The sequence below is a fragment of the Acanthaster planci genome, linkage group LG14, assembly GCF_054643075.1.
Source record: "Acanthaster planci isolate LZ-2023a linkage group LG14, COTS_SCS, whole genome shotgun sequence".
Classification (NCBI taxonomy): Eukaryota; Metazoa; Echinodermata; class Asteroidea; order Valvatida; family Acanthasteridae; genus Acanthaster; species Acanthaster planci.
In genome coordinates, this window is record NC_141790.1 from 3,924,694 (window position 1) to 3,948,859 (window position 24,166).

A 24,166-nucleotide genomic window follows, 5' to 3' on the forward strand; every position below is an offset into this window, starting at 1 on the left:
CTAACAATAATTTGGTCAAGTCGACTATCAGACATGTACACATACTTTTTGTCGTGTAGAGGGTCCAGTGGCACCCATTCTTTCCATTGTTGCCCTTAATAGCACCAACCAGTACAGGCCTATACTGTGTATTTCACCATTTGGTTCAATATGTAGGCCATGTTTGTGAACAATGGGTTGTGAGTAGTGCTTCTGAATTCGAGTAGCTTCATCAACATGGAAATAATTTTATAATCATTTCTGACATCAAGGTGGCTGGAAACCATCTACCTACATGTAGTTGAATGCCTTTTTACATATACATTTTCATTTTAGCTTTTGTTTTCTTTTCTAGGTGGCAACTTAAAAAGTAAAATAATTTTTTTGGCTCATTATGTTGATAAAATTTGCCCCTCAACACATCATTTTTACAGATGGTTGGTTTACCAAAAACTGGAAACATTTTTCATGATGGCCCGTGGACTTTTTTCTTAACTTTAAACTAATACATGTACTATACTTGTTGTACAGCCAATGACTTCCAGTATTTCACTGCTGCCAAGGAAGGCAGGCTGATTTCCAAACCAATATCAACCATCATCCACCGCAACCCCAACTTATGTGCACGGGACTGCCTAGCCCTCCCGGAGACCAAATGCCTGAGTATCAACTACAACTATGGGGACTTCACCTGTGAACTGTTGGAGGAGATTGAGGGTCATGGGGTCGAAGTTCACAAGGTACAAAAGAAAGTTTCACCACCTTCACATTGCATTATGCCTGCAGCTTTGGGAAATAAGACCCACAGGCTAGGCTTGTGAAAAAACCACAAGCGCACTCGAGTGGGACTCGAACCCACGACTTCTTGCTTACTGCTGCAGACATCTTAACCGCTCAACCACCGAGCTACCCAAGACCCACCCAAGTGCACTTGCAGCTTTTTCACAAGCCTGCAGGGCAAACACAGAGTATGCAGTGTTATAACACACGTCGGGCAGGGCAAAAATCCAAAATTAATTAACCTCTCCCTGGCGTAAAGCCATCCTTGGAAATAATACACTCTAGATGATAATCAGATTTACCTGTGTGCTGCGTTTCAGTCTGGATTCTTCTCCCACTATGAGCGTCTCGGTGTGGGCCATGCCGTCGAGTTTAGTCATGAATCGCTCCAACTTGTCCACAACAACCTCTACTACTTCAACATAGAGCTCCTCAACTACGTTGGCTATGAGAACATCATCTCATCAGTCGGCATCATTGCGGACTTCACACCTCCTGCACCAGGGTTGATCATGAACGGGATCAGGGAGGAATTGGTGCATGAACCATGTGTAGAGTTCACTCCAGAGGAGTGGGAGAGACGATGCATTGAAGACACACCGCTGGACAACCATCGGTAGGAATCATTGCCTTAAAATGCCCTTTTGTTTCAATGATGTGGCTACTCATTGACAGTATTTTCCAGATGCATCGTGGACAGGGTGCAGATAGCAGTGAAGTCGGGTCAGTGGAATAGACACATTCCAATATTACAATGATTCACTTGAAATCTTCATGAATCTTCATGAAGTTGCAAGTGCCTATGTGCTGTCTAGAATTTGAACTTTGTTTTCATGTGGCTGATCAATACTATATTGTACACCATGCTGTTTGTATGCTGTTCTGTAAAATGCCATGCCAGCCTTATAGTACGTGGTATGTACCTCTTCTGTGCTGTGTTAAAATCTCTTGGTATGAAAATTTGGTGCACAAAGCCCGATATGAAAATTTCAACTCTGTGAAATGTGGACACATACATGTAGATTGTACTGTACCTGCCTACCTGAAGATGAGTTTTACAGTCTAAGAGTCACAATTTCATACGAAACCCAGAAAGTGTTTAAAGCTGGTTAGCATTGTTACCATCCATCAAAATACGCCCTCATTACAAGCTCTCAACCAGTAAAATGGGTAAATCAACTGAGGTATTTATGAATCGATGATAAAAGCCCCAAACTGTTTAATGGTGAGTGTTACGGCTTGTTGAATTATGTGGTTTTTGGTTTATTAATTAAGGAAAAACTAACTACAATTACCTTTCATTATTTGACCTCAGTTATATCATTGATGGTCCTGGGTCTCTGACCGTATTCAATGGTAATGAGGAACATGTTGACATGCTGTATACAAGAAGTAATACCTTCATTGCAGGTAAGAGTGGGTAGGGATTCCGGATTCATATGAAGCAGGGTGGACTAATCTGGAGAATAGTAACAAAACTGCTAAGGATAATGGTGACAAATACGCTTACTTTTAAATCATTAGGAAAATTACAACTTTGCAACAAGACACATAAAATTGAAGCCCATTTTCACTTTCTGTTTGAGTTCTTGTATTGTTCTGTTTGTTTGTTTTGGTTTGATTTTTTTTTTCTTGGAGGAAGGCAACCTATAGGTGGTTGTTCTGAAGTTATTAATATCTGTCCACTGCACAACAAAATCGAGCGATTCAAGAGTTTCTTCGCATCCATGTGTCTCAGCATTACAAGCTCACTTGTCCAATTCAGAACTTTGGATCTTAAGGTTTTCCTGCCCTCAGGTGATTGGGCCAAGAGAGAAGAATCGAGGGTCAATAAGTAGTGATTCGGTGGGCATAGGAATGTTGGGTCGTTTTATCAACTTGCAAGGCTATGCACACTGTCTTACTTTGGCTTACAGCATAGTTTGTTTTCCAGACATACACATGTTCACACATCAGTCTGGTGCGCATGTATGTGGAATAAATCACAGCTGTGATTGGTTGTAAAACCATAGGTTCGGGCATTGTTGTGCAGGCCTCTATTTTAAAAATGCACTAGACTTTAGTCCTACTGCCATTCTGGCATATCTAATGGTTTATTTGTTAATGTGTGACATATGAATTTATTTGCAGCTAACTGGGATGGTATCCATGATAATGAAACCGGTATCCATGGCTACACCTGGTCCATTGGTAGTGGCATCTGTGCCGATGATATCAGCAGGCATGTTGACCCTCATGCTCACCTGTTTGACGAGTCGGAGTGGACCCACCAGGGACTCGTTGTCAACGTCCATCTTCCAGGTAAAACTATACCACACTATTTCAAACATCCAAGAGATATAGATACCAACCCATATGAACAGTATGGCTGGGCTTTTCTTTCCGTTAGAAGCTGTGAACCAGCAAAATAAATTGTAAATGGTCTTCCTAAGTTTCTTTAAAAAAAAAACCTGGTAAATTTGCAGTTCATAGAAAATAAATGTAAGCTATAGTTTGGTTTTATTTTGTTACTTTCTCTTCTTCAGCCAGTTCTCCCGTCATATTTGTTACAAACATGTTTAGCTTTTAAAGTGGCTTGCCATGTGTACAGTGGCGAAGTGAGGTCTTGAAAGTGTCTGCAGGGAATATAAATACACATATTTGTTCAACAGATGGTGCATACTATATCTCGGTGCGTGCTCTCAACAAAGTGGAGTTTGGCGGTCCCATGGCACTCACTGTGTGCCACAGCACCCCACTCATTATCGACAAGACTCCGCCCATCATTTACAGCGTCCACCACATCACGTATGACTCCACCACTGGCAGAATTGGAATGAGAGTCAATGCAACGTGAGTATTTGTATATTATATTGTCTGTTTCTTCAAGTGGCTTTAGGGTTCAGTTTCTGCTGAACATAGATCACCAAGTTCATGGAGTTACGGTCTTACAGCACAATGCTGCCAAACATGTTTCTATCATAAACCCACAAAAACCGTGCAATATGAAACTAACTCTGGATCCTGAGACCAAATTGAAGCCTTGGATTTAAATGACTGTACTTTGGAGCATTCTGCACAGCACACTGCAGGCCTGTTTCACATCCCACCATGTACAGCACTCTTTAATCAGAAATCTCTGTCATAAACAGTGATCCTGAGTCCCATTTACTTGAGTATCATCTGGCAGCAGGCAAGACCCGTAGAGATAAATCACTGCGGGACTGGGAGGCTCACGTGTTGGCTGAAGAGCTTTTCATGGACTTCAAGATACCGAATGGTGTACCGTGCTGGGTGAAAGTCAGAGCAGTCAACAATGGTAAGAATGCTGAGAAGCTTAATTGGATCCAGGGCCAGTAGTTGAGCTGCAGCAACATCATGGGGTTTATGAAAATATGCTGATCTCTTGTTCTGCAGTTTGGGAACTGTGGTTCATGCCTATATGGCCCATGTTGAAGGGCACCCTCACCAGCAAAGGATAGGCAGACTGGTGGACAGCTTGTCATCCTTGCTTGTGCTCACACCAGGTGCACACACAAAGAATGTATAAATTCAAACAGATATTGGTCAAGTGTTTTCTGCAAGTCCCACACAGAACACCTGAACCACACCAATTACCCCTGAACAAGTTGGAACACATCCCCTCTTATTCCTAGTCAGGGTGGATAGCTCACTCAGAAGAATGGGAGTCAAGCATTCAAAGCTTTCATGTCCATCTCCAAATTTAATATGCACAAGTTGAGTTGCATTTAACTTCTACCTTTTGCTAATATTTGAAGGAAAATATCCAAGTCTAAAAGCAAAACGGGAAATGGTATTGAAGTGCTTGTAAATAAAAGTGCTAAAATTCCAAGGATATGTTTTTTAAATGAGCAATATTCCCAGATTTATTTGTTTTTCCACTTATTTTTCATGAGTCAGATAAAAGAAAATCGGCAGCTGTGAACATATGACCACACATCTCTCTGCTTTATTTCAGTCGACCTACGGACTGTAGGCCATGCTGACGAGCCCATTCTTGTTGATGATTCCCCACCAATTCCTGGAGACTTGTTTGATGGGCCGTATGCTGGACGAGATCTCACATTTACCAAAGACAGAAATGAAGTAAACGGATTCATGCTTCATCAGTGAAGTAGTGGTTTTAAACCCAAATTATGACAAATCTGAGCATTGCATATGCTGGCAAATTTGGCTTCATTAGGCTGTTTCTTTCCATGAAACTACAATAAGCAACAGTAGTTAATATTCGGTAACTGTTGGAGCAGTCTGTGATTCCATTGGTTTTTCTGTTAATTCATTAGATTTGTGCCAACTGGCATAATTGGCATGACCCCGAGTCTGGGATCTCCTCATATCTGTGGGCAGTGGGAACCCAGCCTGGCCTTAGTAACGTGGTAAACTACATCAAAGTGTCTCATCGAGAGCACACTGCCTGCTCTGACTATGTGACCCTGCAGCACGGAGAGATGTATTACTCCACACTCGTAGCCTTCCATGGTGGATATGATAAGCTCAATGTGACAGCTTCATCCAATGGAGGTAGTTGTCAATGTTACTATTGCAGGCATCATCACCAATGTAGTCACCGATATGATTATTATGGTCATTGATCAGAATCATTACCGTCATTCTCTTCAAAATGACCATGATTACCGCACTCATCTCTATTCTAAAGAGATAGCATCTTGAAAGACGGACTGATCAAGCTTTGATATCCACAGCTACTTCTTCAGATACACTGAAGGGTGTGCCTCTCATCATTGAGGGTTTAGAGGTGCTACTTCTTCAGTATATTAATGCTCTAGCAGACAAACATGACTGTACACATCTTTATGCACTCATTACTGTTACACCCGTGTATGACCGAAGGGCATACAGGTGTAGGTGTTACATTAAAATATGATGTGATACGCAGTCCTGTAAAAATAATGGAAATACACCAGTCAGGAATACAGGAAAGCTTGTGACTTTAATGAAGATGATGTTGCCTTGAACATTGCATGAGAAACAATGAAGGCAACTTCCTGTCCCTGCTGATGTGGCACTTTTGGTCAAGTCCATTATGTTACAGGGGAGAACAATTCTGGGTCGATGCATTATAGGAAGGGGGAAAGTTAACCAACAATTAAAAAAGGGGGGGCAATTTCCATGACCTCTACATTACCACATTGTTGTCATTGTTATTGCCATCAATGAACATTCCTCACCACTAATCATCCCTGTTATTGTTGTTGCTCTTGTGATCTCAGTTATGTAATTATTGTTATTTTATCAATACATGGATCCTTTCTCACTTCAATATCATCGTCATGGGTAGAAGTGGCAGAATTTCTCTTAAAGTGCGCATCTTACACCCCCCCGCCTTTGTAACAATCGCATTCACTGTAGATGCAAACATCTGGATCATGTCTTGATACCTTGCTCTTCTATCCTCACATTAGTGACTGTGGATCTCACTCCACCGATGCAAGGAAGTGTCTGGGACCACCCACTTGCAGGAACTACTGACCTAGACTTCTCCTCAAGGCCGGCCACTGTGGAAGCTCAGTGGCATGGATTCTCTGATCCAGAGTCTGGTATCAAAGACTATCAAATCACAGTCTATCGCAGGTACATGTATATTTGGGATTCATTTAGTTGGAACTTCAAAATAATTTCAAAGTAATAGTTGTATTGTTAATTGCATATTTTTGCCTTATACTTTAGATTTTGAATGTAACAATTTTAGTGGAACTAACGGAATCACACTCCATATTTACAAATAATTATTTGGTAAATTTTGACAGAATGTTTTTGCCAAACAACTAAGCCTCAATGAGAGATGATAAATCAGTTTGAAATGATGTGTCTAGTGTGATGAAAATGTTCAGTGATTTCACAATATTTAGCTCCAATGGCTCAACTGACTTTGAGGTCATCCATGAGGCAGAATCAGTAAGCATTGCTACATCCTCCATTGAGTGGCATCACTTCCACCTCCATCACAAGGACCAGGTTTATGTCAACCTACGCACTGTCAACCAGGCTCTGAATCACATTGACACCCCTACCGATGGCTTTATTGTAGACCTGACCCCTCCAGTGCTGCAGGCCCTAGGAGATGGGCTGGTGGTTGGAGAAGATGCTGACTTCCAGGTGAGTACAGGCTGTAAATCACAATTGGTACCCCTACCAATGGCTTCTTGGTAGACCTGACCCTTCCAGTGGTCCAAGCCCTGGGAGATGGGTTGGTGGTTGGAGAAGATGCTGACTTCCAGGTGAGACCATGCAGGCTCAGCTGGTGATGTTAGTTTGTAATGTTTCAAAGATGTGACCATGTCATTTGTTTAAACCTTACATCACATAAATAGCGTCCCCAAGACATTTAAAAGTCTATATTGCTGTGACATTCAAAACCATGGCAATGTGGACACAGAGTTTACAACCTCACAGCGATGGTGCTTTTGTTATTTGCTGGTGTGGCTTTTATTCTAGCCTGAGTACATTATAGTGTAATGTAAGCCTTGGATGCTTTTCTCCCCTCCTGCAGTCCCATTCAGATAGTCTTGCTGTTCACTGGAACTACTTTGATGACGAGTCTGGCATTGAATCCTTCCAGTTGGCCATCTACGAGATTCGACATGGGAACAAACGCAAGATCTTCCCTATGGGTATGTTGTGGTTCTTACACCCTGCTCTAACAGTTTAGTCAAAATGAATGCCATACCATCCCTCTCTGGCGTTCACTGACACCAAAGCTGCCTAGATTTAGGATTGTATACTGATGTGCGTGTTGTTTCCTTTCCTGATGTTTAGATGCAAACCCCAGGAGCTTTGAGTTGATCTCTGATATCGCAACTCGGTCCCATGTCCAAAGTGGTCTGACGCTGCGTCCTGGAGCTCTCTATGTGACACAAGTCAAAGCCAAGAATCAAGCCAAGCTGGTTGCTTCTCATGAAACCAGTGGCATCATGGTGGATCCCAGCCCTCCTGTGGTGAGTCTCAATCTTGGACACAGCCAGCAGAGATTTAGATTCAGGAGCTGACGAAAATGGGGAAATATCAGTCAGCACCTGCAAGCCAATTCATGAAACTTTAAACAACTGGCGTAACTTCACTTATGCCTCATGTTATTGTGGAAGTTAAGCAACAAATTACGACACATTTCACCAAAGGTACCACTGCGTATTCAATTTTGCAACTTGTGCAACAAATTGTGGGTAACTCGTGTTATCATTTTAGGTAATGTAAGTTATGCCAAACAAATCAGACACAAAGGGCTTGACCAGCAATTCATGTTCAGTTAAGGCTCAACACTGCTCAACTTAAAAGTTTTATACAAGTAATGTAAAACTTTTTTAAGGTAATAAAAGTGTCATTGAATGTGAGAGAACTTTGTAATTTTTTACTCATTTCTGACAAAGGAAAGGCAAAAATGTTTCAACTGGCAGGCAGAGCTAATCTAGTGACTGTTATGTCGAAATGGAACAGTTGTTGCAGAAGCTGTGGTCGTCCTTGTCCAAGAAATTCAATATTATCAATACATTGTGCAGCAAAGCAACTTTTTGTGAAATTGATCAGAATTACATTACACAGCTATACCAGAAAGTTGTGGCGTAATCCTTCATATGGTACAATGTTATGCTGCACTTTGTGGAATTGGCTGCAGAACAGTCCATGCCTTGAATGTTATGAAATTATCCATAACATTGCACTCATAAACATTTGTTAGTCATACATGTATATCATTATCATGGTGACCATACATATAACATGACTTTCTCCTTTGAAAAATATGTCCAAAATTGCTGGCTACCGTAATAGATGAGATACATCTACGGTGGAAACCTGGATGGGGAGGCTGAAGAAATCTTCAATGGCTACTTGTACCAGAACAGTCGCTCCACAATCCAGGCATCCTGGCTGGCTGCAGATGGACAGAGTGGTATCAAGAACTACTGGGTGGCAGTTGGAACAGCACCATGTGAGTAGAACATTAGGGAAGTGGCAATTTGAAAAGTACTGTGTGAGTAGAAGATTAAAAGAAATGGATGTTGGAAAAGTGCCATGTGGGAAGAGCATGAAATCAATTGTCTCAAAGAGACCTGTAGTTATAAATTTTAGCATCACAATTTCCACTTCTAAATAAGATGAACCACAGATTTCCTGTAATGTATCTGTTATAATTTGAAATACATGTACATGTAGTCCTTCCTATGCAGTCCTTGATTGCTGTTTCTCGGTTTTGGTACAGTACTGATATTGCTTGTGTTGTCAATGTATGGCTGCAGGGCTAGTAATATTAAACATAGGGCTTGGCATGGTTTATCTAATAGATAGTTTGGTACAGTATTGTATGTGTTGCAGATTTGAGTCAGTTCTTCAGTCAATATCCTTTGTTCAACTAAACTGTGATCTCAAAGTCACCTTTTAGGTTTCTGTTGTTCATTTTATAGCCAAAGACTTCCTTGCTGATATGAAGACGTGGACAGCTTCAACATCTATTCTCAAATGTTCGATCTGTGTTTTGTACATGTTTTTAAACTTGTGTCTTGCCAGATTTGGAAGACATCCAGACCTTCACCTCCTTTGGCTCCAAGAGCAGCAGTGTCCTGACCAACCTGAATCTGCAGCTCACTGACCCATCCACCTGCAGTGATGAGGCATACACCAAGGGTTGCCGGCCAGTCTACTATGTGTGCGTCAAGAGTGAGAATGGAGCGGGGGCTTTCAGTGATGTCATCTGCTCCTCACCAATCAGGGTGGTGGACAAGGATCAGGCAGGTGGGTTGTCATCATTTCAGGGCATACATGCTTTGGGCAATCCATAGTTTGTATAAATCAAAATGGGGCTACAGATAAAACATTCAAACATGTATGTGTATTTGCACACATTTATTCATATGCATTGGCTGGTTGAAGTGAAACAGTTGAAGTGAAATCAACTCCTTTAGAGAGAAGTCTGTAGACACCAAATAGGTTTGAAAAGCTGTTGTACAAATGCCGCCAGGCCTCACACAAGAAAAGCAGGCCTCAATATTCTTAGATACATGCAAGTGCTGTCCTGTAGATGAGAATCTACCTTTTGTGGAATTAATGGGGGGGGGTTATGAACATACAGTGTGCTCGAATGTAGTACAAGGTGAACTGTGAGCTTTTCAATTGGCGAATCTGCTGCGGGATCCACACCAAGCTGGAACCAAGAGAGGGTGCAATTTTCTTAGAAATGAAAATGAAGGTTCTTTTGGTGGGAATAACACTTTGCTGGTTCACAAACGACTCTGAAATGAATGTGTTACGGCCCTGTCACTAGCAACAAAATGAATACTCCCCACCATCTTGGCTGTGTTTTTTCTGCACCAGGCAGATAGATTGTTGAGTGTCCTTCTATACAGTGACAGTAGTGCAAGCCTTTGCATTGGTGAATGTGTGAAGGTATAGAGGTCATGATGATGATTGTCCTTCCATTAGAATAGACACTTTTAAAAGGCAAAGAAGACAAAGTTTCCAACATGTATAAGTAGCTCTCTTTCTCTCTTTTGCTTCTCACTGTATAGGCTATGTCACTGATGGTCCCAGCATACTACAGGATATAGATGCACAGAAAGAGAAGACAACTGTGACTATATGGTTTGATGAGTTTGAGGTAAGGCTCCTTTTATAGGGTTCATGAATTTTTCTAGATACTTTTTGTAATTTCAGTTAAACTCTCCTTGAGTAATCATATGTTTCTTTTTCAATTTTTTTAGAGGTTAGAGGTTTTAGAAGTTCCATACGTGTGTTTTTTGTGTCTGAATTTTTGGCTGATCTCTTTCATCTTTCTGAAATTGACAACTTTCTTGCCGACATTTGTATGGAGGAGTGGCTTATGTAATAAAAACTTATGAAATGAATTTTACAAGACTTGAAAGCAAAAAATCATTTTTTAATCATGGAAAGTTGTGTTGCTTTTTCTGTTACAAGATCTTTAGGGACTAATGTGTGCACACGCTCACTTTGACTATAAATGTTAGACAGTCATTTGAAAAGTCTGATTATGCATGAAATCATCATATGTGGGTTCCAATTGTCCAAACTAAAAGAAATACTCTTGTGCACTTGCACTACGGGGATCGCGAAAGTTTCTCTCGTGAAAATGAGCTCTATCAAACATATTTTAATTCAACACAGAGCCCGTTACACGGCATATCACACTACGAATGGGCAGTCGGTACAACTCCTGGTGGTGAGGACATCCAACCTTTGACCTCTGCTGGCATCATGCCAGGCAGTGATAAAGACATACTTGGTATGATTGCTCAAGCTGGAGACATCTTCAACATTAATCAAAGAGGCAGTTTTATATATTCCAACTTACCCTTGATAAATATGTTCACCAATGCCAACTATTAATTCGTACAATACACATCATGCTTGTGTGTCATTCATGACCAGATACGCAGAAAGTTGAACATAGAAACTGATTGATCAAAACTTGGTTTTACAGACTTGGAACAATTGTAGGGTCTTTTGGGGCTTAATTTCCTGTAAGGAAAGACAGAAATGGCCTTGAAGTGTATTTATGAATATTTGTCTATTTTTGGTCATCAACTTGGATGTATGGAAGACACACTAAACATGCCAGTTCTAAGGATGCAAAACAACATGCATTTCCACTGAGGTGTTTTGTTTGCAATTTAACTTTCTGTGACATTATTCTGAGATATTCAGAATCATAACTTTGCTTTCTTCTGCAGGATTAGCCGGCAGGGGCAAGGTCCAGTCACCTCTTCCCCTCCAGCATGGCATGACCTACTATAGCACACTGCGAGCCATCACCAATGGAGACAACATCTTGGAGGCCACGTCCAACGGCTTCACGGTGGACATCACTCCACCAGAGATTGTGATCACCAGCCTGGGCCAGTATGATGCAAGGGTCAATCTAGTGAGTGAATTTATTTCTTCTTTTCTGTAACACTCTCAAAAATTCCTCTTTTACCCTCAACAGTTTCTGTTAATTGCTTTACACAGCTAGACAGCTACATGTCAGTAAGGTTACTGGTGCTTTACGTCCCTTTTCTAATGAGATGTGAAATTGAAAATTTGGTGATACTGGCTGCTGGAATGTTTGAAGGGTAACTGAACAAAGGATCAATGATACGCTGGTTCACATTCAGGTACGGTTGTAATCCTTTTCACTATGTTTTATTTCCAGAGCTTAGATGGTGGAGTCAATCTTTACCAGTCCAACACAGACTCTGTTGATGCCATGTGGGATGTTCAAGATGAAGAGAGTGATGTCACTGCTGCATACTTCTACATGGGGCAGTACCCAGGGAGTGACAATGTCTACCCCATTACATCAACAGATAGATCCTACATTCCATCAGCACTTGTGAGGCCTGCCCCAATAGGTAAAGTTTGACAGGGTGCTTGAATGACTGGCTCCCCTAGTTGCCCTTCCACCAAATGATTGATAGTTCTATTCACATAACTGGCATGACATCCTTCAACTCTCACCCGCTGCCTTACCTGGCTGGCTTGCTGGCTTGCACCCCCATTTCCTTGTTGTCCCTGCCAGCTGGCTGTGTTCAAATGGTCAATCCTGTCGCGAATTGGATAAATTTCTAATTTGTGATTGCACAGATGATTATTGTATGTTCTAAGACTTGATAGGCTGCATGTTGATCCAGTTTAATGAATGATTTTCAACTTGTGGGGTGCATTGTCATTTTGTGATGTTCGTCAAGCATAGTATGTCGTGACTGTAATTTGTTTCAATTTTGTAACGCCATACGTGATAAATGCTTAGCTGTTAAACTGTTGCTATTTTGAATAAGTAATCAAGAGTTATATCACAAGTTCCGCCATCTTTTCTTATGGAAACCATCTGTGTTTGATCCAGGTATCCCTAACATTTTGAGTGTTCAAGCAGTCAACAGTGTTGGGTCCAGGAGAACTGTGCACAGCACAGGTTTGACTGTGGATAACACTCCACCTAGTGGTGGTCAGGTTGGTGTTTCCTAAACTCTTCTTGCCATTGAACAAAAACATACATATCCCTTCTCAAACATCCCGACTAATGGCCCTGTGTATTAGCCCTAGTGTTTGTGGGGAAGTCAAGGTGGTGTAGTTGTACTTTCCTTGCCTGTCATTTCTGTGAGCCAAGTTCAACTCTTATCTAGGTTGGCACTCAGATGAGATCCTGACTGATTCCGTGGAATATTTTTTCGGGGTTCTCCTCCCACCCCTAAAATTGAATATTTCTTTGCTGTTTTTTAATTGTTTCTCATAATCATCCTATGATGGAACTTGCACCGTTGGATGCAAAGCTGTTTTTTTTACTGGAGAATCTGACTTATTTGCATTTGCACACAGTTTTCCTGTTTTCATTCCACTTCACATGCAGTAAAATATAAACAACTATACTCCAGTAAATACTTTGATTTTGACTTCCGATTTCAATACACTGTGGGCATCTTCTGATTCTCTTATTGCCTACTTACCCTTACCAGGTCCAGTGTCCTGCCTTCATCCATGCTGACAGCATTCTCTTGTGTAGCTGGACTGGCTTCCTTGATGCTGAGTCTGGTATCGATCACTACAGTTTTCTCATTGGGACAGCCCAGGGCCTGAGTGATGCATATCAGTCTGGTACCTTGCCTGGATACCTCACTCGCTACAGTGTCAAAGGTCAGTAGGCACATTATACATTTAAATGTGGGCTGGTAAAGGTTGATTTAAAGGGGGAGCAACAACTATGCAGGAAGAGTATTTTTCACAAAGGAGTGTAAATGATCGTATAAATATTACGATCTCGTACTTGACAGATATGAATTTGGTTCACAACCAAGTCTACTATGCCACTGTGGAGGCTTTCAATGCTGTCAACCAAAGCACTATGGCATTCTCTACCCCAATCAAGATTGATGATACTCCTCCATTATATGGCCTGGTGGTGGAGCTGCCTGGAATACACACCTTCAATTTCAGTGATCCGATGAGTCTGCCAGAATTGGACTGTACTAACCAAGAGGAATGCTTACTCCTTGATGGAGAGTGTCTGGAATCACTCACTCAGCTGCAGATCCTGTGGCAGCCATTCACTGACAAAGACACCCAGATCACCAAGTATGAGGTTGCCCTGGGCACCACACCTGGGAGTTCTCAGGTCAAACCCTTCTATGAAGTGTCCAAGGATCAGACATCAGAGCTCATCACTAACATTGATCTGAGTGATATCCGTAAAGTCTATGCCACAGTTAGAGGCTACAATGAAGCCGGTCTGACCAGCACTGCTGTGTCCAATGGCATCTTTGTCAGCCAGTTCAGTGCCGGCCATCAACCACTCCGACCCTTCCAGGTCAAAGATGGAGTCAGCGACAATGAACTTGGTGACATGGACTTCCAGACATCACTGTATGAGATGAGTGCAGCGTGGGACTTCAGCGGGGACCCCTGTCCTATCACGAAGTATGAGTGGGCCATTTATAGAATTGATAACCAGGAGATTCAGCCATTCACCAGTGTTCAAGGTAATGACACAGACTTTGAGGGCTTATTAATGTCTAAAACCATCTGTGTACTTCCAGCTAAATATCAGCATTTTTGCTCCAATTTGGAGGTAGAACATGAAATATCTGCAAAGTTATTTCTTTGTGAAGCCAAACCCTCTGGTTAGTAAATTTACACCATTTGTTTTTTAAAATGTTTTTCACTATGTGCATTAATGATTTCCTTAACACCTGAATCTAAGAAGTGCATCTGGTTTCATTAATGAAACAGAGCAAACTTCAGACACCAACACAGATGTTGAAATGACAGATGGTGAGACCTACTACAGCATTGTGCGGGCTACCAACGCCCTTGGCCTGGCCATCACTGTCCGATCTGATGGAATCACTGTGAAGCGAGAACCTTTGATACCTGGGCAGGTGTATGATGGCCTCCTGGTGGGCTTTGATCTGACTTACCAGAAGGAGACGGATACCATATCAGCAAGCTGGAGGGGGTTTGGACAGGGAATGCCAGCAAAAGAAAACGTTCAACACACAGGTAAGTGTGAGCACTTGTTTTGAATGAAACTGGAAAGCCCCCTGTCTTTGATTTGGAATTCTGAGTGATAATGGCATCAATAAGCCCACCTACTATAGACCAGTATTGGATAGGAGGGACATTGGCATCTCAAAGTGGTTCACTTGCCCTCTCCCCCTCAAAAAAAATGTAAAAATTAAGGAAAAAGGGGGGGAGAAAGAAATGGAAACTGAAATGGAGATTAAGGGGATGAAAATTACCAATTTGTTTGCTAAAAGTTAAATAATAATAATCTTAATTTTAAATTTAATATAGCGTTTTCCATAAAATATCTCAAAACACTTACAAGAAAAACACATTAATTACAAAATGCTTTAAAAATGGGATTAATTAAAAAAAATTTTAAAAAGAAAGGTTTTCAACTGTACAAAATCGACACTTCAATTTTAAAACTCCAAATCTAACCCCCCTTAATTGTTTCAGCTGTCCCGCACCCCCTCCCCCACGGAAAAATTTAGTTTGTCCCTCTGGAAAAAACTTCTGGTGATGCCCATATGGATTATAGTTATCTTTATTGATACCTGTTAAGAACAGGATTCAGGTCAATACCTTAGTAATTTGCACTTTGTGCTACATTATATTTGAGTTAGACTGTTGTTGACTTACATTTATGTCCACTACCCTGATTTCCTATGTAGGAAATGCTGAAGTCACCAGAGACCTCTTCTTAGAGCAAAGTGTTGATTACTATGAGGCAGCAGTCGGTACTGACCCTCACTACCCTAAGACCAGAGACAATGTAGTGCCCTTCACCCACATTGGCTTAAACACCACGGTCACCTTCACTAACCTGGACCTGACAGTACAAGACTCAACTTACTACGTGACAGTTAGGGCATACAGTGTGAACTTTGCCACAGCTGAGGTGACATCCACAGGGATCAGTGTTGGGATAGGCAGCACAGTCCATGGTAGGCCTCTTCTAAATTCTGCGATGGAAAACATAAAGGAGGAGGAAATGGAAAGGCTGATTTGAGCAATGAAAAACATGCAAGGCTGACACTTTGATATGAGCAGAATCATTCCAAAAAAGGGCTCGGTCAAAACAGGTTGCTCTCATGAAAATGCAGGGCACTTTTTAGCTAAGTTCTAAATATTTCCTGTCTGTTATTTCTGTTCTATTTTTCCAAACAAGGATGTAGTCTCTTCAACTTGACTCAAAAAGTCTCGAATAACTTTGAGATCTTTTAGAAGGCTGTCTGATTTCTCTTGTTGAAGTGCCAGGAATCTCATAAAACATTTGTAATGTATTTCTTTCTGGTTTGAATAAAATGCTCACAGTTTGATTACAATATAAAGATTGGTGTTATCTTTTTTAAAATAGAGCCCAATAACCTAATTTTTCATGTTTTTCTTTTCATAAATACTGCTTTTTGTTTTTGATGTGAATTGTTTTGAAATTTCACCAACTGCAGTGTGCAGTGACATGAAGTGACGCTTCGTGTCGGCAAAAAATTGTAATATGCTCAGTGTAATCCAGTATTGAGGCAATTATGATATGAGCTAAATATGTCACTTGATTGCATTTCCCATCTGACCAGGAACTGAGGTAGAAGTGCCCAAGTATGTGAACTCGGTCTCAGAGGTCCAAATCATGTGGGGAGAATACGAATCCACACTCCCCATCCTGTTCTACTACACCGGCCTGGGTGAACCCTCCCCGTCCTCCATCCCACCTGAAGACATGGACTGCCTGGATATGCTGTTGGGGACCAAGGAGGCCCAGGCAACCTTCAGCAAAAGGCAAATGCGCTTTGTTGGCAAAGACACCTATGTAGATATCAGAGGCCTGAATCTGACCCAGGAAGGCTCCTACTATGTGACTGTTGTAGGTGAGTAAAATATTTCTATTTATAGCACACTTTTTGCTTGTTCTTTATCCTGGTTGGCTGAAACAGGTTGGGTTCACAAATACAGGCCAGTCAGGTGATTTGTTTCAATGTAGATTGTTTGGACTTTTTACAGTGCCCTCATATGATGTAAACGGTGAACAGCAATTCAGAAACTGAATCCGCGGAAGCCAAAAGCTTTCCTTAAATTGACAAGATACTTATTATTGATTATGAATAAATTTTGAATTAATGCAGTTAAATTATAAAACTTAAAAATGTCGTTTTTGGATTTTACATTTTGGGTAGAGGTGCTCTGTGAAACAGGTCTTTTTATAGTGACCAAATGGGGTTTTATTTCCTTGTTCAACTTTTGTCCTTTAGGAGTGAATGAAGGGGGACAGTGTAACTCCTCGACCAGTTATTTCTCTGTTGATGTCACGCCTCCTGTCGAAGGTCACCTGCGTGTTGGACCTTTCTATGACATGGTATGTGCTCTTAGGAAAGCAGTATATTTGGCATATACAGCTGCCGGGCCACTTACAATGTGCCGGTACCTGTAGGCTCCCTAAGTTGCCTTCCATGCTTGAGAACTAATCCAGCAAGCAATTAAAAGCCACTGCTGCATCGGCACCACACTCACATGTAAGCACAGGCATTAATGCATGTTGAAATGCCTTGTGAAATCTTTAAGTTTACAAACGTGTGATGTGGCATTTAGAGTAATGGCATTTTATTGCATCATTCAAGTTAAGTCTGTATTACACCTATTAGAGCACATGTTTATGTTACCGATCTTCGGTGGACATTTCTTTGTTTTCTTGTAGATAACAAAACTGTGAAGATACTCACTTTTCTTGCACTGTGAATACTCTTTTTAAGCTAGATTTTTGTTTTGTTGATGGTTTCCTTGACTGTTCCTCACTTTTGCCATGAATAAAACCCATAAATGCCTCTAAAACTGTTTTCACAAAGAGGGCAATTAACCTTGTGTGGACCTGGCTTAGTCCACACAAGGTTTGCACAACTTGCATTATGTGGACCTCTTTTAAATTTGTTTGTGAGCCACACTATAGGTATGTGAGGTTGGTACATCTTCAACTTCTCTTCTTTACCTGCAGCCTGTTGCATACACCGACAGCACCGATTCAGTCTCTGTTGCCTGGGAGGATTACAGGGATGATGAGAGTGGAATCAAATCCTTCAACCTCCGCCTGATGCAGGCTGCATCGTGTGACATTGGCGATGACAACAACCTGACTCCACTACCCAACCAACACTGGCTGGTACTCGGCCCAGACACCAGAGATTTTACATTTGTGGCCTTAAGCCTTGTGGTAAGTCTGTTTTGCGTTTATCTCCTGACACACCAAGCCGTTGATAATTGACAAACTGAATTTTCTCAAGTTCCCAAACCAAGGCTTCAGAGTGACTTTTATTGTCTCATTAGATAAAAGTAGAACTGTTCTTGAGTTACTCATTGCCCTCACTAATTTAGTCATAATGCCTGCCATTCCCTTGGCTTATTCACATGTTTGCCTGACAGGTTTTTGCTCCATCACTCATATGCCTGACTGTTGTCATTTACCATTTTCTCACAATGCAGACAAACCAGCCCTACTTTGTTCAAATGTCGGCTGTTAACCATGCTGGAGGCAGTATCCAGTCCCAATTCGGACCCATCTTTGTCGACTCTTCAGAACCGACAGCTGGAATGGTGGTTGATGGAATGGATTTCATGATGGACGTAAAAAACAGCAAGGATCGAAATCAAGTTTCTGGTAAAGTGACATTGCTAGGTAGTTCATTCACTGCTTTGACAATAGGTTTCATGATAAAGCAGTACCTAATGCTGTTAACCCTGAAGCTCTCATTGGCTGATTTGGTTTGCTGTATGCAGGAACAATCCTTCATTTGCCCAACCCAGTGGGTCCATCTTGTCCAATGAAGGACATTCCCTTCACCGATCCACATTGGTCAGCGATGGATTTCAAAGGACTGTGGAATATGAAAAGAGACAAGTGGAACTTGGAATACAAAATGCAGCAGGTAGGCTGGCCAGTGTAGTGTTTAATGAAAATTGCCTGAGATTATAAAATAAATCAGTTTTATATCCACAGAAAATCCTCTTGGGTAAATTTTAAAGAATGTTTTAAGGTTTTTGTTGTCCTCATTGCTTGGATTGTCTAGGTATCTGCATCCAATGAGAGTTTGACACTTAAGATGGAGCGGGACACAAGAGGGCCTCGCATGCTCTCTGGGGCCTATGTCACCAATGCACAGATTGTCAGGAGCTCTGAGTATGAGGTAAGTAGAGACTGCTTAAAGAAGCACAAGGGAGAACACTTTTTGTTATGTTTAGCATATTTGATCACTCCCCAGCACTTACTTGTGCACATGCAATTGCATTTGATTTGATACTCATATAACTTCCGACTGAGCCAGTCATTGGGAAGGCATCCAACAGTACAATGTGAAAATATTGCAGCCTATTTGTAATCAGGAATTCTGCTACAAATGATTGAGGGTGCTTTTGCATACTTTACTAAAGCATTGGAGAAAATAGAGTAAAAAACACTGACCCAAAAATTTAATTGGCTGTCAAAAAATGGAAGGTGCAGAAATCCATTGTTTCCAGCTCCAGATATGCAGCGTTAAATTTATGCCATGCAAAAGTATATGTGAGGATGAAAAAACGCTGGCACAAGCATGGAGTTTTGGATGAAGATGGGGTTCATTTTGCTACCGGACAAAGCACACAGCCAGAATGCGATAGGTGTGTGATGTAATGGCCTGTCCAAATATAGTCATATTCCCGACTTATCTGAAAAGAAATAAATTAAAGTTAACTCCATTGTAAGTAGTTTAAGACAATTGTTGCAAGTAACTGCAAATGGCCTGAAGTAAACATCCAGTAAATTCTGTGAGAGAAAGTCCAGAAATGCACGTGTTTGCTTGTTTATTGCTTTTGATATTGACTTACTAGCCCTGCTCTTGAGGTACATATAGTGTATATCTCACTATACCTGTGACGAAAGCACAGGTCAACATGAGGGATATAATCAATCACACTGTTATCGATGTCCCAATGGGCTTGTGTCAAGCATATATGGCTATTTAGCATTTGCCTCAAGAGCCAATTAAAGTTACTGTAACTTCATTTCAATATCAAAAGAAGGTTGTTTATGCATTATTGATTAATATTTACCCAGAACCATACTGTCCAGAATGAAATTTGGCAAAGACCATAACTGGGAGGTGTTTAAGTAAACATTGCAGTAACGTCACGATGACGCCAACAGCTAAATATTTACAAATTGTTAAACTTTTGTTATTTTTTCATTCTTAACGACCTCTTTCCAGAACAAATCAAGGTATTTTTTAATTTTCACTACCTTTGTTTGACAACATAGACGTGTAATCTCTTTAAAAAATTATGTGACATCATGATGACATCATCACAATTGCGATTTGTGATAAACATATACAAGGGAACATCCAATTGTCTTGAAACTTAATGGGATGATAAAATATTTCTTCCTTGTGACAAAGCTGAAGAGACTTCATGATGACATCATCCTTTGATTCTGTATTGATTTTGAATATTTGCATATAAAGTCATGCATATTTTTTCTTCTATTTACAATTTAGTAGTACATGTATTTCAACTCAAATCAACTTGATGCTTCCGAGATATAAGATTCTTAGGGAAGACTCAAAGACAAGTTGCCGTCATGAAGCGTCACATGGCATCACCTTTAGAAACATGCATATATTTCACTGACGAATATCTACGGAACTACACTTTGGATGAAATTAAGATTGGAGGGATTACAGACAGGAACGTGTAGTTATTTGAAAATAACTACTGGTGCATGTATGTTGCTATGATGATGTGTTTATTTTCCATGTGACTTGAAAATGAAGGTGTAGTCTTCACATGGCCATAAAGCACTATCGTCCAATTACAGTTAGCTTGAATGTCACCATACTTATGCACAAATGTGTTATAGGTAAAAATTGTTGTGACGTCATGTTGATTCATTCATGTATCAATCATGTGACACTACCTTAAAGGTACACTCTTCACGGGCTAAGAAACAACACTTGTGATTAATAAGTCAATGTTGGTGTGCATTTTGCCAGGGAAGTGGAACTGTTAAATAAATGATTATGGTGCCATGATGACGTCGCAACCCTGAAATGTCTGTTGCATTTCGATGGACCACTTTAACTTCATGTTCTCTGTACACATGAGCCCAGAAACAAATGTTAAAGGTCAAAATAGCTCTGCATTTGTATTTCATTCCTTTTTTTCACAATAGTCTCCACTTTCATTTTCCTTTTTATATCTTTTTCTTATTTTTGTACATTTCGATTATACTCCTGCTGCCAAAGACTACATGTACCTTAAGATTTCTTTGTTAATACCAGCTTTTTACTCACCTACCAGTTTGATCTGAAGGCAGCACCGCCTGACCTGCACAGCGTGACTAGCATTCTATTCTGGGATGGCCCGGATGGAACCATTGGGGATTTTGACTTTGGTGGACGGGAAAACTGGCAAGAAGGAATCTGTCAGTGCTGCTATCAACAACCCTTCAATCAAGTAAGTCTGGAAACTTTGATGTGGCATGTATCAAGTTTTGTCAAAACGAATACTAGGGATTTTCCTATATTGAGCTGCAACATTGGCCTCTATGGTAATCTGTTCGTGGCACTTTGGAAATCGCTCCCATACGACATGCATCTTGGATTGTCAGGCCAACTTCACCCTTACAAAGATATCTTGGCCATGCCTAGTATTGAGTACCCATACCAGACCTCTGATTATGGGTACCCAGTTCCATTTCGTCAATGTTATTACCCACAAGTGGCCCTGTAAATGTTGACACAATATTTTAGAAACACAAGCACCCTTTTCCTTTGCTTACTTGCCAATAAATTGTCGGAAAAAAATTGAGTGAAATATTTTTAGAGTCCATTTAACCATTTTACCAACACTACATGCTTCACATGCAATTCACCGTAGGCTGGCCATCTTTGCCTAGCACACTTTGGTCTGGGAATACTTGTATGCACATTGCATATTACCAAACGAACCCATAACGACAACAAATCCTGGCTTTCAAACTAGTGTAGCTGCAATCAGGAAATCCATTGTAGCCCGTTCACAGGCAGTCCAATCACTGACTCTGTGGCAGCCACATGACCATAGAAGGAAAAGTCATGTAACTGCACAACTAGGAAAGCCCAAGTGAAAATATGCCCCGACTACTTGATGCATATTGCACTGTCACAATGATAAATTGAACAACATGAAAGTTTTTCCCCACAAAAACACAGCTTTTAAGTTATTTATTTTATTGCTTGTTTATCAATAGAAAAGAAACTTTTAGGTAACAAAATCTAAGAAAAGCAGCTGTTTGTGAGCAACATGCCTAGTGAGTTAATTTCAATTATGGCCAGGTTTGACTTCATGACCCGGAAACTTTCACTAGCTGAAACTTTGGATAACTTGATTTTTAAGCAGTTCCCTAAGGTTTGAATGTACTGAACTAATGTGTTTTGCTGTTATTTTAGTAATAATTACAGGTACCTAGGTACCCAGGTACCCATCCATTACAGGTATCAAGCACCCGGTTCTCATATTACCAGTAAATGCACACCACTAGCCAGTACCCATATTCTCGTGCAGAAAGGAAGGAGAAAAAAAGGGGGTACAGTGGCTTGCCAAGGGCTCAAACATCAGGCTAGCAATACGATTTGAACCCCTGACCCTTTGGTCATGAATGACGAACCTTAACCACTTGCTAACGGGGAACCCTGTTTCGAGCACCATGGGGTTATACGCAGAGCCGAGGACAAAAGAAATGGTCCGTGTAACAAAAGACAGTACTCAGAACAAAAGACCTGCTGCTGGGAATTGCAATCATTTGTTTGGCGTGCATTTTTCGAAGGTAATCCATCACTGTTTTTAAATAGTGTACCACTGTTTTGGGCATTGGGGGGCCTGCGGATTAGCACCACGGACAAAAGTGCTACAGGGCCCCATTGATGAGCAACACAGCGCTGCTGCATTCTAATCCAGCCGCATTTGAAAAGATGCCACTCGCATTCACTTTGGACAAAGGAAATTACGCAACACCTCACAATTCTGGGCTATCTTTACAGGGCGGCAGGCCTGGCTCAAATACTCAAGAGTCAGTGAAGGTAGCCTGTCAGCTTAGAGTAGCTACCAAACAGTCATTCGTGTGGGTGTAAATGTCCTTTAAATGAAATGATGAATATTTGAAGAATTTTGAAAACAGAAAATCTTGAAAATGGCCGGTATGTGTGCACTGCATTGTTTAAAGCATCTGGCAGCAAGTGATTAACAACTATCCCACACTCTCTTCCCCTTCTCCCTACCCTCCCCCATAAGGTATACTGACTGATGTATGTAAGCTGACACGGTTGCTAAGTGTTGTTGCTTCCAGGCAGCACTAACAGCGGGTCACCAAGTCCAAAGTGACTTTGGATATGTGAACATAGTCGTTTGGACCTGAAATATGCAATTTAATGGTCTTATGTATCCCATTTTTCCAGTCTTTACGTCATGAAAACACAATATCTCTCTTTCATCACAGTCCATGTGCCCTCAATGTGATTGTCAGGACTTCTTAGGAATACTTGATTCATCTGAAGACAACTCAATGTATGCAAGTACCACCAACATGCCACCTGTGACCACAGCTAGTGAGTTCGCATCCAGTGGCATACATGAACAGCCTGAAGTGACTATTAGTGCCTCACTGACCACTTTGACCTCCAGACCATGGGCCATCCATAGAAAAAAGGAAGACAGGGACAGGATATCCAACGATGACAATGCTGGATGGATTTCACAGAGAGCGTGCGGCTTCCAACTTTATCCAAGTAAGATGGACGTCTTGTGAAAATGTGATGGAGGAAACAACTCTGTTTTTTTTAAATTTATCAATTTCTAATCTGCATGGTGGCTGTGATAATCCTATCACTGTTCGTTTACAGTGGCCCCCACCAATGGTGGTAAGCATTGTGATAAACATTTTACAGAGCCACTGTTCCCTGGGAGTTTCTTGACAACTGCTCCGTAGAAAAGCCAATGTTTTGGTTTTCTAAGGAGCAACTGTCAACACTATATTTTCTGCCATGAAAGGGGGCCATCAGGAGTGCCTAGTGAAATGTCCTTAGGTGTTCTTCTTTGAAGATGGAATTTGCTTTGTTTCATGTTTATTGTACTATTGAGTACCTGAATTTAGTGAGCTGTATCATGGATACCAGCAATTGTGTGTGCTAGGTACTTCCTGGTCCTTTTACCTCAAGTTTCAGTATAAACTTGCAAAGAGAATTTCTCCATGTTATCAGGAGTTTACACGAGCCATACAATCCTCCTCTTTTTATTGCTATTTTACCTTCCTTGTTAACTGCTTCGGATGATGGTAAGAGCCGCAATAAAAATTGAGATCCTCAGCCCACTTTTCAGCTATTATTCTCGGCCCACACTCGAGCAAACACGG

The 24,166-nt window shown here is 41.0% G+C and overlaps 1 protein-coding gene across 1 annotated transcript in view; it reads left to right on the forward strand.

Moving 5' to 3' along the window:
- LOC110987004 (uncharacterized) overlaps positions 1-24,166 on the forward strand; it is a 138,817-nt gene that overhangs the window by 94,321 nt on the left and 20,330 nt on the right. Inside the window, exons 81-111 of the mRNA XM_087145599.1 lie at positions 511-719; positions 1,080-1,375; positions 2,075-2,169; positions 2,890-3,060; positions 3,411-3,591; positions 3,891-4,057; positions 4,718-4,845; positions 5,043-5,280; positions 6,183-6,351; positions 6,630-6,876; positions 7,271-7,391; positions 7,537-7,715; positions 8,545-8,704; positions 9,280-9,504; positions 10,278-10,366; positions 10,891-11,008; positions 11,457-11,647; positions 11,918-12,116; positions 12,608-12,714; positions 13,218-13,395; positions 13,533-14,237; positions 14,488-14,757; positions 15,435-15,707; positions 16,338-16,628; positions 17,010-17,113; positions 17,747-17,962; positions 18,232-18,406; positions 18,526-18,674; positions 18,816-18,932; positions 21,079-21,234; positions 23,255-23,543. Of these exons, the coding sequence (XP_087001725.1) occupies positions 511-719; positions 1,080-1,375; positions 2,075-2,169; positions 2,890-3,060; positions 3,411-3,591; positions 3,891-4,057; positions 4,718-4,845; positions 5,043-5,280; positions 6,183-6,351; positions 6,630-6,876; positions 7,271-7,391; positions 7,537-7,715; positions 8,545-8,704; positions 9,280-9,504; positions 10,278-10,366; positions 10,891-11,008; positions 11,457-11,647; positions 11,918-12,116; positions 12,608-12,714; positions 13,218-13,395; positions 13,533-14,237; positions 14,488-14,757; positions 15,435-15,707; positions 16,338-16,628; positions 17,010-17,113; positions 17,747-17,962; positions 18,232-18,406; positions 18,526-18,674; positions 18,816-18,932; positions 21,079-21,234; positions 23,255-23,543 (6,213 nt within the window). The remainder of the gene's footprint in view (positions 1-510; positions 720-1,079; positions 1,376-2,074; positions 2,170-2,889; positions 3,061-3,410; positions 3,592-3,890; positions 4,058-4,717; positions 4,846-5,042; positions 5,281-6,182; positions 6,352-6,629; positions 6,877-7,270; positions 7,392-7,536; positions 7,716-8,544; positions 8,705-9,279; positions 9,505-10,277; positions 10,367-10,890; positions 11,009-11,456; positions 11,648-11,917; positions 12,117-12,607; positions 12,715-13,217; positions 13,396-13,532; positions 14,238-14,487; positions 14,758-15,434; positions 15,708-16,337; positions 16,629-17,009; positions 17,114-17,746; positions 17,963-18,231; positions 18,407-18,525; positions 18,675-18,815; positions 18,933-21,078; positions 21,235-23,254; positions 23,544-24,166) is intronic.